Source organism: Chiloscyllium plagiosum, chromosome 6 (genome assembly GCF_004010195.1).
Source record: "Chiloscyllium plagiosum isolate BGI_BamShark_2017 chromosome 6, ASM401019v2, whole genome shotgun sequence".
Lineage (NCBI taxonomy): Eukaryota > Metazoa > Chordata > Chondrichthyes > Orectolobiformes > Hemiscylliidae > Chiloscyllium > Chiloscyllium plagiosum.
Genome location: NC_057715.1, coordinates 65,720,531 through 65,734,263, shown reverse-complemented (window position 1 = coordinate 65,734,263; position 13,733 = coordinate 65,720,531). Strand labels below are relative to the sequence as shown.

Here is a 13,733-nt window from a genome sequence, read left to right as displayed (position 1 = left end):
AAAATTATCGAGTTGAAACATCTATTAAGCGAAGCCTCGTAGATATGAGGGAGAAGGGAATTCTCTCTGGTGTTTAAGTCCTCATAGAGTCATAGAGATGTACAGCGTGGAAACAGACCCTTTGGTCCAACCTGTCCACACCGACCAGATATCCCAACCCAATCTAGTCCCACCTGCCAGCACCTGGCCCATATCCCTCCAAACCCTTCCTCTTCATATAACCATCCAAATGCCTCTTAAATGTTGCAATTATACCAGCCTCTACCACTTCCTCTGGCAGCTCAATCCATACATGTACCACCTTCTGCATGAAAAAGTTGCCCCTTAGGTCTCTTTTATATCTTTCCCTTCTCACCCTAAACCTATGCCCTCGAGTTCTGGACTCCCTGATCCCAGGGAAAAGACTTTGTCTAATTATCCTATCCATGCCCCTCATAATTTTGTAAACCTCAATTAAGGAGAACAGCTTCTTTCTATTCACCCTGTCCATATCCCTCATTATTTTATACACATCTATCAGGTCTCCCCTACAACCCTCTCTGCTCCAAAGAAAACAGTCTGAACTTATCCAGCCTCTATTCATAGCTGAAATGTTCCATTCCAGGCAACATCCTAGTAAATCTCCTCTGTACCCCCTACAATGCAAGCACATCCTTCCGATAGTATTGTGACCAGAACTGCACACAGTACTCCAACTGTGGCCTAACCAAATTCTGGATTAGAGTGGTGCTGGAAAAGCAAAGCAGTCCAGGCAACATCCAAGGAGCAGGAAAATCGACGTTTCAGGATGAAGGGCTTTTGCCCGAAACGTCGATTTTCCTGCTCCTCGGATGCTGCCTGAACTGCTGTGCTTTTCCAGCACCACTCTAATCCAGAATCTGGTTTCCAGCATCTGCAGCTTTTACCTAGTGGCCTAACCAAAGTCCTGTACAGCTCCAACATGATCTGCCTACTATTATAATCTGATAAAGGTAAGCATACTGTATGCCTTCTTAATTGTCCGATTAACCTGTCCTGCCACAATCGGGGACTTGTCCACAAGCACTCTAAGATCCCTCTGTTCCACTGAGCTTTCTAGGGTGCTGCCACTCATCGAGTACTCCCTTGCCTTATTCCTTCTTCCAAAGTGCATCACCTCACATATCAGGTTTAAATTCCATCTGTCAATCTGTTTTATATTTTCCTGTAACCTTGCATCTTCCTTCTCATTGTCAACCACTCAGCAAATCTTTGTGTCATCCAAAAACTTACTTATCATCCCTTGTACATTCTCATCCTCATAATTTATGATTATCACAAACAATAAGGAATCCAGCCCTGATCACTGTGATACACTAATGCACACCAGGCTCCAGTCACCCAACAGCCTTCTACCAACACCCACTGTCTCCTGTCATTAAGCTCATTTTGAATCCATCTTGTCGAGTTACCCTGGATCTAATGAGCTTTACCTTTTTTAACAGTTTCTCATGTGGGACCTTGTCAATGGCTCATTGATTTAGTACATTGTGACTCCTGGAAAAGTTAGAATGTAAGGTTCATGAAGGGCATAACAGAGGCATGGAGATTATGAAGGTGCATGGAGAGGCGAGTGAGGGAATGAGGAGGTGTGGGTTTGAAGGGCTGATATTCGTCATTGCAACTGGGTCAAGATCCAGTAAATGGAGGCAAATTCTCCAAACTGCTCCTGTCTCGATTGTTGCCTTGAACCAGTCCACTTGGCAGCAAGTCCATCCAGCCTCTGCCTATCCAGAACAAAAATCTCAAAGTCTTATTAACTAAAAATAAATTTGCGATGTTGGATGCATTCCAGACTTCTGAGTGCAGACTGCATTTCCCTCAAAAATCTGGTACAACAGCTACGGCTGGTATCTGAATTAGTGGTGCTGGAAGAGCACAGCAGTTCAGGCAGCATCCAAGGAGCTTCGAAATCGACGTTTCAGGCAAAATCAGAACTGGCAAATGTTTTAGCTTTGTAATAAATTGTAATGGGGTTTAAGTGAGTGAAAAAGAAAATGGGAAAAAGGAAAAAGGTCTGCTGTGGGAAAGAGTAGAGAGATTAAATGGCAAAGCATTGATAGAACAAAGCGAATAAACAAAAATATTGCTGGAAGAGGTGCAAATAGCAGAACAATAAAAAGCTGTTATTTAAAAGCAAATAAAGATAATAAAATGATAGTGAATTCAAAACCAAAGAAGTAAAAGGAAGGAAAAAAAGGGCAAAAGGTCACAGTCTGTTTTCTTGAGTCTAGATCTGTAAATTACTTAATCAGCAACTGAAATATTGTTCCTCAAACTTGTACTGCAGTTCACTGGATCATTGTGACAAACATAAAGGACAAGTTGGGAGCAAGATGAAGAATTCAAATGGCAGGCCTTTGAAATCTTAGGGTCACATTTGCAGACTGAATGCACAACACTATTCCACAAAGCAATTATCCAATATCTGTTCAATCTTCTCAATGTACAGCAGAGCAAAACAAATTTTCAGTTTAGCAATTTGACATGATAAGATCCAATCCAGATTATACTTTGAAGGAGGAATTGGGGCCAGGGACAATGAAAAAATAGGTAATGTACAAGAGTTTGCCCTGGGAAAGGAAAGGCATGTTATGGGTGGTTGAGGAGGTTACTGGGGAACTAGGAATGGAATGCTCCTTCCTCTTCCTGTTATGTTTTTCTCACTTTCACTCACTCAGTCACATGAAACATTCCAGAGGTTAGATACTGCAGACGTTTCAGTCCTTCAAGCGTGTTCCAATACTCAGTTCAATCAAGATTTGTCCGTGCCTCAACATGCAGACTCATTCTAGCTCTTACCTATTGATCCCTCTCTTCTATATGAGATAGCATCCACAACATGTTGGAAGAATAGGAGCTGGCAGATTGGAGTTCCAGAATGTTGCTGCCTTTTGAGACCAAAGTACTTCTGAAGTTACTTTTGAACAATTTGACTACTGTTTAAGATTATGCCCTCCTGATCTAAGTTAATGGAAATAAACTCTGTTTAACATTTTAAATGCCTCAAAAAGAACATTTGTCCATTTTATTTGCACATTACAAGTTTATGTAAGCTGTCCTATGCTTTAAATCTGTGACACCCAACCACATTCTTCTTACTTTTCACTGCACCCTACAAGGGGCATGTTTCTGAGCTGCAATAGCTAGACCTGAATGCAATGGTACAGCATGAGTCTAACAAGGATATAATTATTTTGTATTTCTTCTCTTTCCCATATTCTCTGGAGTTGGCAAGAATGAAGAGTGACCTTGAGTGTTTTGGTGGCTTGGCAGGACCGATTCTGAAAATCTGTTTTCCCCAGCTTATGGAGTCCAGAACTAAATGCCATATTCAATAAAGGACTGAGCGGAGAATAAATTTGTTTAATTGAGGGAATGTGAATCTTTACAATTATCTGCTCAGTCAATAGCATATTTGAAGCTGAGGTCATCGGATTTGTAGACTGTAAGAACATTTGTACAATGTGGGGATAGGGCAGAAAAGTGCAGTTCTTGTTTCAGTTTCAACTGTGACTTTACTAAATGCTGCAGCCAAGATCATGGGACTGTGAGACCTATTTCAATATCTTACATCTTCTGCAACATACAAGTTACCTGATTTCTTTAATGTAGTAAAACATTCCAAGTGGGGAAAAGGCTGCCCTGGAAAGCAGGGAATCTCATTGAACAGAAAGGCAGTGATGTTGAGGGGTAAAAAGCAAAATAAAATACTGCCAAAGGTTAGGCTAGAGGAAACGTTGGCTTCGAATAATGGACATAGAAAAAACTGGTACTTTCACCAAGGATATGCAATTAATGTGTTATTATCTGTGATTGATTTTTAGTTACATTCTGCAGTGATTTGATTAAGATGGGAGGAGCTCTGGTTGTCAGTCAACATTACTATTACTGAACATCATCTCTTCACGTATCTAGAACTTCTAAGTAGAAAGCATACTCCAGACTTCCAAGTAGAAACGTCATCGAGCATATCTGGAAATCATGTGACAGATAATCATAACAGCTCCCTAAATTACAGTCATTCAAAACCATATAATGTTTCAGTTAACATCACGCTACATAATATGTACAATGCAATGGTCACAGTTCATTTCCATTGGCCTCTCAGTATTGTCTGTGCATAGTTTGTTTTGGACTCCAATGTTGACATCACAGTAGGAAGCCTTTTGACCCATCGTGTCTGTCAGCCAACAAAGATCAGACTACGGATGGAAATGTGTAGCCCTTCTTCTAATGCCCGAAACGTCGATTCTCCTGTTCCCTAGATGCTGCCTGACCTGCTGCGCTTCTCCAGCAACACATTTCCATCTCTGATCTCCAGCATCTGCAGACCTCATTTTCTCTTCAAAGATCAGACTACACTGATCCAATTTCCAGCTCTTGGTTCCTAGTCCTATGGGATATGACAACACAATTGAATATCTAAATACCACTTCAAGTGTTACAAAAGTTTCAGACTTGATCATAAGACAGAGGAGCAGAAATCCATTGAGTCTGCTCCACCATTCAATGAGATCATAGATGATCTGATAATACTCAACACCACTTTCCCTGTTCAGTTCCAGATCCTCACAACCCTCTGCATGAAAACGTCCATATTTAACTCTGTTATTACCCTAAATCTTTGCCCCCTGGTGACTGACTACTCTCCTCCCAAAATAGGTGCCTTCCTATCCACTCAGCTATGTCCCGCATAATCTTACACACATTATCAGGTCCTTTCTCAAGCTTCACTGCTCCAAGGACACCAACCACAGCACATCTCCACACAAGGCGGACCCTTCACCCCAGACAGCATTATGGTAAAGCTTCTCTGGACTCTCTCTCGTAAAACCACATCCCTCCTATTAGGTTAGGGACCAGAACTACATGAAGTACTCCAGTTGAGGCCTAACCAGTATTTTATATAGTTTCAGCTGAACATTCCGACTCTTGTATTCTATCCCTCTGCTAATGAAGGCAAGGATTCCAAATGCCTTAACCACCTTCAGGAAGCTGTGGATAGACACACCAAGATTCCTCTGTACTTTCCAAGATCCTACCATTATAGTGAAATCTCTTTTCTTGCCAATCTACCCCAAATGCATCACTGCTTTGCCCACCTTACCAGTCCATTGCTATCCTCCTGCAGTTTATGGTCATCTTCCTCACCATTTATGTTACAAATTTTTGTCATCTGCAAACTTGATCATACTGCTACATTAATGATCTGAACTTAAATATATAGTGACAAAAAATGGCTCCAGCACTGAACCCTGTGAAACCCCACTTGCAACCAATGTCCAATTGCAACAATATCCATCTACCATCACCATGTTTCAGACTTATAAGTAGAAAGTTTACCATAGACTTCCAAATAGAAATGTCATCGAGCAGTTCTGGAAATCGTGTGATCATCCATCATAATAGCTCCCTAAATTACAGTCAATGGGCCAGCACTCAAAACCATATAGTGTTTCAGTTAATATGTACAGAAAATCCCACCAAAACTGTACACAAATACTCCCAGTGCAGTGTCACTACTGCCTTGTACAATTGCAACAACACTTCCCCACTTTTATACTCTATTCCTTTAGAAATAAATGCCAAAATTCCATTTGCCTTCCTTATTATCTGCTGTACCTGCATACTAGGATGGCACATAGTCATAGGCCACAGAAACAGACCCTTTGGTCCAACTCATCCGTGCTGACCAGGTATCCCAATCTAAACTAGCCTGCACTTGGCCCATATCCACCCAAACTTTTCCTATTCATGTACCTGTCCAAATGTCTTTTAAGTGCGTAACTGTACCAGCCTCCACACATCCTCTGCCTTTCAGTCAAGTTTGAATCCAATATGCCACATAGGCTTTTTATTTAATCATTCTACCATGAGGGACATTATAAAAAGCCTTCCTAAAGTCACTGTAGACCATATAAAATACATTAGCCTCACTACCACTCCTCAAAACAGTTGATAAATATTTTCAAATGTGACCACACCTTACACAATCCATGATTAACCAGTGTTTCTCTAATCTAGATATATTCTGACCCTCGAAATGATTTATAATAATGTCTCCATCACTGAGGTTAAACCGAATGATTTCCCGGTCTATCCCATCCTCCACACTTTACTAAAAGGAAAATGTTAGCTTCTTCCAGTACTCCGGCACTCCCTCTGTCGCCAGCGAGGATTGGAAAATGAATGCAAGAACCTCTGATGTCTGTCCACCCTTTCCATGACAAATGTTAACCTAACCGCTCTCGTTTCTTGCTTTCTGTCTCCCTCACTGCTGGTCTAAGTATCCTGAAAACATTTTATAATGTCATATAAAATCCCCCATGATTATCACTATGCCTTTCTGACAAATGTCTTACTAAAATAAAAACAAGGTGTAGTGGATACTGGAGCTCTGAAGTAAAAAGACAAAGTGCTGGAGAAACTCAGCAGGTACGGCAAATATATTGAACTTGAAATATTGACTTTGTTTCTCTCACCACAGAACCGCTGAGTTTCTTCAGCATTTAGTTTTTCTTATCTAATAAATTCCTCCTTTATAGTTTATTCTAGCACATGCTTACAGTTGAGGGATCCACAAACCACTCCCACAAGGGAATTCTTGCCTTTACCATTTTTCACTGCTTCCTGGTTTCCTAAAGTTGTGATCCCTCTCTACTCTGCTGATACCATCATTAATTAACACGAACCTCTCCACCCTTTCATAGCTTCTGATCTTTCCTAAATGTAACATACCCTTCACTAGTTACGTCCCACGCTATGCAATTGTGCCACTATGCCTCTATAATTATCATCAGACTCTTTTTATTTGATTAGATTACTTACAGTGTGGAAACAGGCCCTTCGGCCCAACAAGTCCACACCGACCCGCCGAAGCGCAACCCACCCATACCCCTACATTTACCCCTTTAACCTAACACTACGGGGAATTTAGCATGGCCAATTCACCTGACCCGCACATCTTTGGAACTGTGGGAGGAAACCGAAGCACCCGGAGGAACCCCACGCAGACACGGGGAGAACGTGCAAACTCCACACAGTCAGTCGCCTGAGGTGGGAATTGAACCCGGGTCTCTGGCGCTGTGAGGCAGCAGTGCTAACCACTGTGCCACCGTGCCACCCATTTGCTTCTATTTTCTCTTATCAGTTCATATTTTGTATTGAAAATCGGCTGTTTAGATACAGAGCCTTTTTAAACTCTTTTAATATTTTTGTTACTTTATTTACTAATTATTATTTTAGCATTATCTGCTTACCTCTGTATTTGTTAATGGAGATCTCATGGCAAGTGGTAATGTCACTATACAAATGGTCTGGGACATGGGCTAATTCAATAGAAATATGGGATTGGAAGCTAGTCTAATGGCAATCACGTTACCACTGTCAATTGTCATAAAAATAAATCCGTCAGGTTCACTACTGTCTTCTAGGAAAGGGAGTCCGCTTTCCATACCTGGTCTGGTCTACGGGGCGTCATGCAAATCAGAAACAGACCCTTCAGTCCAACTAGTCCATGCCAAACATGATCCCAAACTAAACTAGTCTCATCTGGCTGCTCCTGCTCCAAACTTTTCCTATTCATGTACTTCTCCAAAAGTCTTTCAAATGTTGTAACTGTGCCCCCATCCCTCAACCAGTTCATTCCAAACACGAACCACCCTCTGTGTAAAACATTTTCACCTCATGTCTTTTTTTTTAAATCTCTCTCCTCTCACCTTAAGAATCTCCCCTTACTGATGAAATCTCCCATCCTAGGGAAAAGAAATCCACCATTAACCCTATCTAAACCCCTCATGATTTTATAAACCTCTAGAAGGTCACCTTACAACCTTCAATGCTCCAGTGAAAAAAAGTCCCAGTCTATCCAGCCTTTCTTTATAACTCAGACCTTCTTTACCTGGCAACAACCTGATAAATCTCTTCTGAACCCTCTCCAACTTAATAGTATCCTTCCCATAACTTGTAACTCCAGATCCACAGATATGAGGTTGACTCATAACTACCCCCTGAAATGGTAGTGAGTCACTTGACTCCAGACACAATTAGCGATTGGAAATAACTGCTAGCCCAGCCAATGACTCCCACATGCCATGAACAAAAGAGACTTAGATGTGTGCTCAGTATCCCTTACTGACAAAGTCGGTTTATCATTTCCTATATTAATACCTTTCTCTCTTGCCTCACCTCTGCCCTTTGGTTTTGATTGACTGAGATAATGGATGCCATTAGAACATAAGAAATAGGACCAAGAGTATGCTGTTCGGCCCCTCAAGCCTTTTCCACTATTCAATAGAATCATGATTGACCCAATGCTCCTCAGGTCCACTTTCCAGCTCATTTCCCACATATCTTGATTCCGCTACTGATCAAGAATTCCTCAAAGCCTTAAATATAACTATTATAATTTTCTAACACATTCTACAGTCCAGATGAGCCCAACAGATTGGAAGTTAGCAAATGTGACTCTGCTATTCAAGACAGGAGAGGGAGGGAGAAAAAAACAGCGATATATTGGCAAGTTAGCTTCAAACCATAGTATGATCAGATAAAGTCAACTTACTAAAGATAGATCATGCTTGACAAATTTATTAGAGATTTTTCTAAAGTTTAACTGCCTGGGTAGATACAGGGGAGTGAACAGTGGGTATATTACATCTGTATTTCTAAAACGCTGTTGAAAATGTATTTTTAATTAGACAAAAGCTCCAGGAACAGTTATTCCCTGTTGTATTCTTCATTGCAATGTCTTACCAAAGTTCACTTTCCAAACAAGCTTCAACCTTTCATCATACAATGTAAATTGGTGTTCCCTTTAGATTTAGATTTTATGTTAGTCCGAATGAGTGCAAGATGAAAAGGTTTAACGGCATGTCTCTTTTTTTCCTTCAGCAATACTCAAGTTCTGTATTAACTAGCAAAAGCTTACAAATGCTAATGATCAGATGGACTTGAGTGTACTCACAGATATGGCGAAGTTGATTTCCCAAGCTGTGAAATGTAGAACAAAGACTGTTCAGAGTCTGAGGACAAGAACTAATTATTGAGGACCAAGATGAAGAGAAATTTCTTCACTCAGGAGTACCGTTTGTTTGCGGAACTCAAAGTTTACATGCGGCTACAGTAAGCAACTAGGAAGGAAATGGCATTTTGATTTTATTGCAAGAGGCCTGGAGTATAAGAATAAGGAAGTTTTTTCCTTAAACTGTACAGGATTGTGACAAAACCATACCTGGAAAATTATGCAGTTTTGGTCTCCATATTTAAGGAATGATAAATCTGTATCAGAGATAATGCAGTGAAGGTCTACTAGTTTGTTCATGGAGTTGGAAGGAATGTCCCAAGATGAGAACCTATGTAAATCAAGCCTTACTCTGTAGAATTTAGAAGATTTTGATAGGACACAAACTAGCATAAATACAAGAGGTTGTTTACTCTGTCTGCAGGATCTAAAACAAGATCTCATGATAAAGGGTACATCATTTAGGAGTAAGATTAGGAAAGTACTTCAATCAAAGGGTTATGAGTCTTTTCTGATCCAAAGGATTGTGTATTAATTATTTTAAAGGGTATATTAAATGATGAGACAGATATTTGGATTCTCAGGTAATGAACAGGTATGGAGGGCAGTCAGGAAAGTGAAGTTAAGGCCAATGATGGGCAATGACTGTATTGAATGGTGAAGCTGATTCTGGGCCATATAATCTACTCTTGCTCTTATCTATGTTCTTAACCACTTTCAAGGTGGTGTAGGACAAAATTGCACAGGTGAAGCAACTGCTATTCATTGGTCAGTGCATTGAGTACAGGGGTTAGGAGGTCAAGTTATGGCTGTAAATGACATCTGTTAGGCCACTTTTACAATATTGTGTTCAATTCCGCCACAGGAAAGGTGTTGCAAATCTTGAGAATATTCAGAAAAGACTTACAAGGATGTTGCCAGGGTTAGGAGGGCTTGCGCTATAAGGAGAGGCTGAATAGGCTGGGGCTATTTTCCCTCAAGCATTGAAGGCTCTGCGGTGACCTTCTGGAAGTTTATAATCCACGAGGAGCATGGATAGGGTGAATAGTGAAGATACATATTTCTCCAGGATAGGGGAATCCAAAACTAGAGGGCATAGCTTTAAGATGAGAGGGGAAAGATTTAAAATAGACCTAAGGGGTAACATTTTCACACAGAGGGTGACATGCGTATGGCTCGAGCTAGTGGTGAATGCTGGTATAATAACAACATTTAAAAGACACCTGAATGGTATATGAATAGGAAGGGTTCAGAGGGATTTGGGCCAAATGCTGGCAAATGGGACTAGATTAATTTAGAATATTCAGTTGGCATGGACAGGATGAACCATTTGGTCTGTTTCCATGCTGTTCAGCTCTATGCCTCTAAAACAAGGTGCAAGTAGTCAGAGGAAGTGGTCTTAAGGTCTCTTGCTACTAGATTGTTAATTATGCTGATGCTTTCGGGCAACTTGGAGCCAGGGAACATGATCACAAGTAGGAAGCCAATGAGGAAATGGAGCCTTTACCTGGCACATTCATGCTACATACCAAAAATCTCAACTCATTGTAACTTATGGAAATTTTAGATGTTCAGTACTAACACACAGTCTGGGAGAGCAAATGTGCATACACTAAAGTGTCAGTAATAAAGGAAATTTTAAGTTGTCTGAATGTAGAACTCACCACAGCTAAGATTCTGTATTTATTGAATCGTTTTCGGCTGTTTGAAGAATGTTTAAGGACAAGTGGTTGATTTGTTCTGGTTGAATTCCCAGTGAAATAGTTTTCATTTGATCCAACTGAATTCCTTTCTCCATTGGTGTTTTGCTGGTTAGTTCCATTTGAATAGGAGGGCTGCAAGAAATTACAGAAGGCGAATAATAAATGCAGGAGGGCAAAACATTGTTATGACGATGGGTTGGAAAAACAGGATGGCATTTTTAGTTGTTAAATTTAAAATGCATTTTTTAAAAGACAGCTAATACAGCCAGAAATGGCTACAGATATAAATTAAGTGATAATCTATAGAGACACCCTGAAGAACTAAAGGGTCAACAACACCTAAAGGGTCAACAATCTTCAAACAAACTGGACTGTGATCTCTGGTGACTACAAAGATAAAGGGGAGTTGACCATTCCCTGCTCAACAGCAAATCACTGATTTACTGTTGAGGTGGATTATGCCTGAAGTACAGATACATTATGTATTCTTCCAAGGGAAAACAGAAGAAGGCAAAGATTAAAATGTTAGTTTCAACTCTACTGGAGTGGATTAGTGGAACTGAAGGCTGTTGTGTGTACCACACTCAGTTTGAGTGCTGGCCTGCTGAAAAGTTCACATAACTCTCTCTTAGTTATCAATGTGCTTCAGATAAAGCCCCTATCTCATGTGAAATACTGCAAACCAGTTAAAAAGGGAGTCAGAACTAAAAAACTTTCATAAGCCTATAAAGCCAAGAATCTCAAAAAATTGTTCAACTGCCTGATGTTGTGAAACTTGAAAGTGTTCAGAAATTATTTACAAGGATGTTGCAAGGGTTGGAGGGTTTGAACTACAGGGAGAGGTTGAATAGGCTGGGGCTATTTTCCCTGGAGCATCAGAGACTGAGGGGGTGACCTTACGGAGGTTTATAAAATCATGAGGGACATGGATAGGATGAATAGCCAGGGTCCTTTTCCAGGATAGGGGAGTCCAATATAATCCAATTAGTTTTGTATCTTATTTAAGCATTCCTAAAAAAGAAACCTGGATTTAATCTATTTGAAATTTACACATACACTTACAATTATTATTGAATGTAATTTGGGAACTCATACCTGAGATCAAACCTAGAGGGGAATAAATTTAAGGGGAGAGGGGAAAGATATAAAAGGGACAACTTTTTCACAGACAGGGTGATGTGTGTATGGAATGAGGTGTCAGAAGAAGTGGTGAAGGCTACTACAGTTATACCATTCAAAAGGCATATGGATGGATAGATGAATAGGAAGGGTTAAGACAGATCTAAGCCAAGTGCTAGCAAATGGGACCAGTTTAATTTACGATATCTGGTCAGCATGGACAAGTTGGACCTGTTGCCATGCTGTACATCTCTATGACCCTATGCCACTGGCAAAGGTACTGGGACAACTCCATAATAACCATAATATCATCTTATCTGCTCTTCAGAAATTGTCCGTGTAACTATTTGGAAATGTTTTCATTTTTTAGTCACTTGTTATCAGTATACATCTTGTCATGTTTGGTCACAAAGAAAGTAATAAAATAAGTTTTCTCATGATTTGTAATGAATAAACTCATATTTTGTGAACTCATTAAATTCTGTGTCTGAGTTTAGCAAGGTCAAATGAAAACTAACTAAGCACTGAGCTTTATTTCTAAAGTGCTAGAATTGGAAAGAAAGGAAGTTCAATTAAACCTGTATGGAACCCAGATTAGTCCACAATTAAAAGATATGCATGTAATTCTTTTTGCTATCATTTAAAAGAATAAAGTAGCACCAGAGAAATGCTGAGAAGATTTATCAGGATGGTATCAGAAATATATTTATAGGGTAAGATTGACAGAATAGATCATTTGTCCCTTTAAAGAAACAAACTGAGCGGTAATTTAGTGGAGGTCTTCAAAATTATGGAAGACTTCGATACAGTGGATCGAAAGAGAATGTTTCCACTTGTAAGGAAGAACATAGGTAGCAGCCATTAATATAGGGCAGTCACCAAGGAACCAGATCAGGAATTCTGAAAAAACTTCTTTCCAAAGAAAAGTAAAAATATAACTAGTTACCAGAGGGAGTGGTTGAGTCTAATAATATGGATAGACTCTATAGTATAGCTGCATTTAAGAGGGTTTTAGACAACCATTTCTTTGAGACTCAGGAAAATATATTATGGACATAGGAAATTCGATAGTGCATAAATGTAACATAGAAACAATTAGTTTGTTTCAGTGTCGTATATCCAATATAATCCAATTAGTTTTGTATCTTATTTAAGCATTCCTAAAAAAGAAATCTGGATTTAATCTATTTGAAATTTACACATTCACTTACAATTATTATTGAATGTAATTTGGGAACTCATACCTGAGATTATTAAATGTTCCATTCCTTATTCTGGTCTTGACGTGGAAAATAGACGGTTTTGACAGACAAGTTACAGTAGTTTAGAAAAATGTGCAAATGTTCACAAGACTAAGAAATAGCTTCTTCAAACAAGACTTAGAAGTTGAAGTCCAGCCAGGCATTGCCAATTGTTAGAGTGCGTCCTTTGTGAATATGAAGCAAGTATGGTATAATGAGATTCATGTAAATCATGATAATGGGCTGAATCTTGATAATTTTTCTGCTAAGTGCAAGTTGAATCATGTTTTCTGCAGGATTTTAAATCATGGGTTTGTGCAAGCCCTCTTGCCATATCTTACCAAACACACCTGTCCACTGTTTTGGCATCCCCGGTCTAATTTTAGCTCCATTTTACCATGCACTGGTCCTAAAATAACTTGCCACTTACCGGGTATCCCATAATTGGCCGATATCCCTGGCACTAAGACTACTTTAGAAACCCATTATGCATCTGGTCTAGCCCCATCACTGTTCTGCCCTGCACTGTTCCTGACAAATGCATTGAACATGCAAACAAGGAGAAATTAGCACCCTTCTTCGTGGGCAGGCACTTGGAAGTCCCATTGGATGGGTGATGCACAAATG

The 13,733-nt window shown here is 39.8% G+C and overlaps 1 protein-coding gene across 1 annotated transcript in view; it reads right to left on the bottom strand.

The window, feature by feature from the left end:
- LOC122550660 (transmembrane protein 182-like) overlaps positions 1 to 13,733 on the bottom strand; it is a 64,108-nt gene that overhangs the window by 33,598 nt on the left and 16,777 nt on the right. The window contains exon 2 of the mRNA XM_043691742.1: positions 10,708 to 10,878. Within this exon, the coding sequence (XP_043547677.1) occupies positions 10,708 to 10,878 (171 nt within the window). The remainder of the gene's footprint in view (positions 1 to 10,707; positions 10,879 to 13,733) is intronic.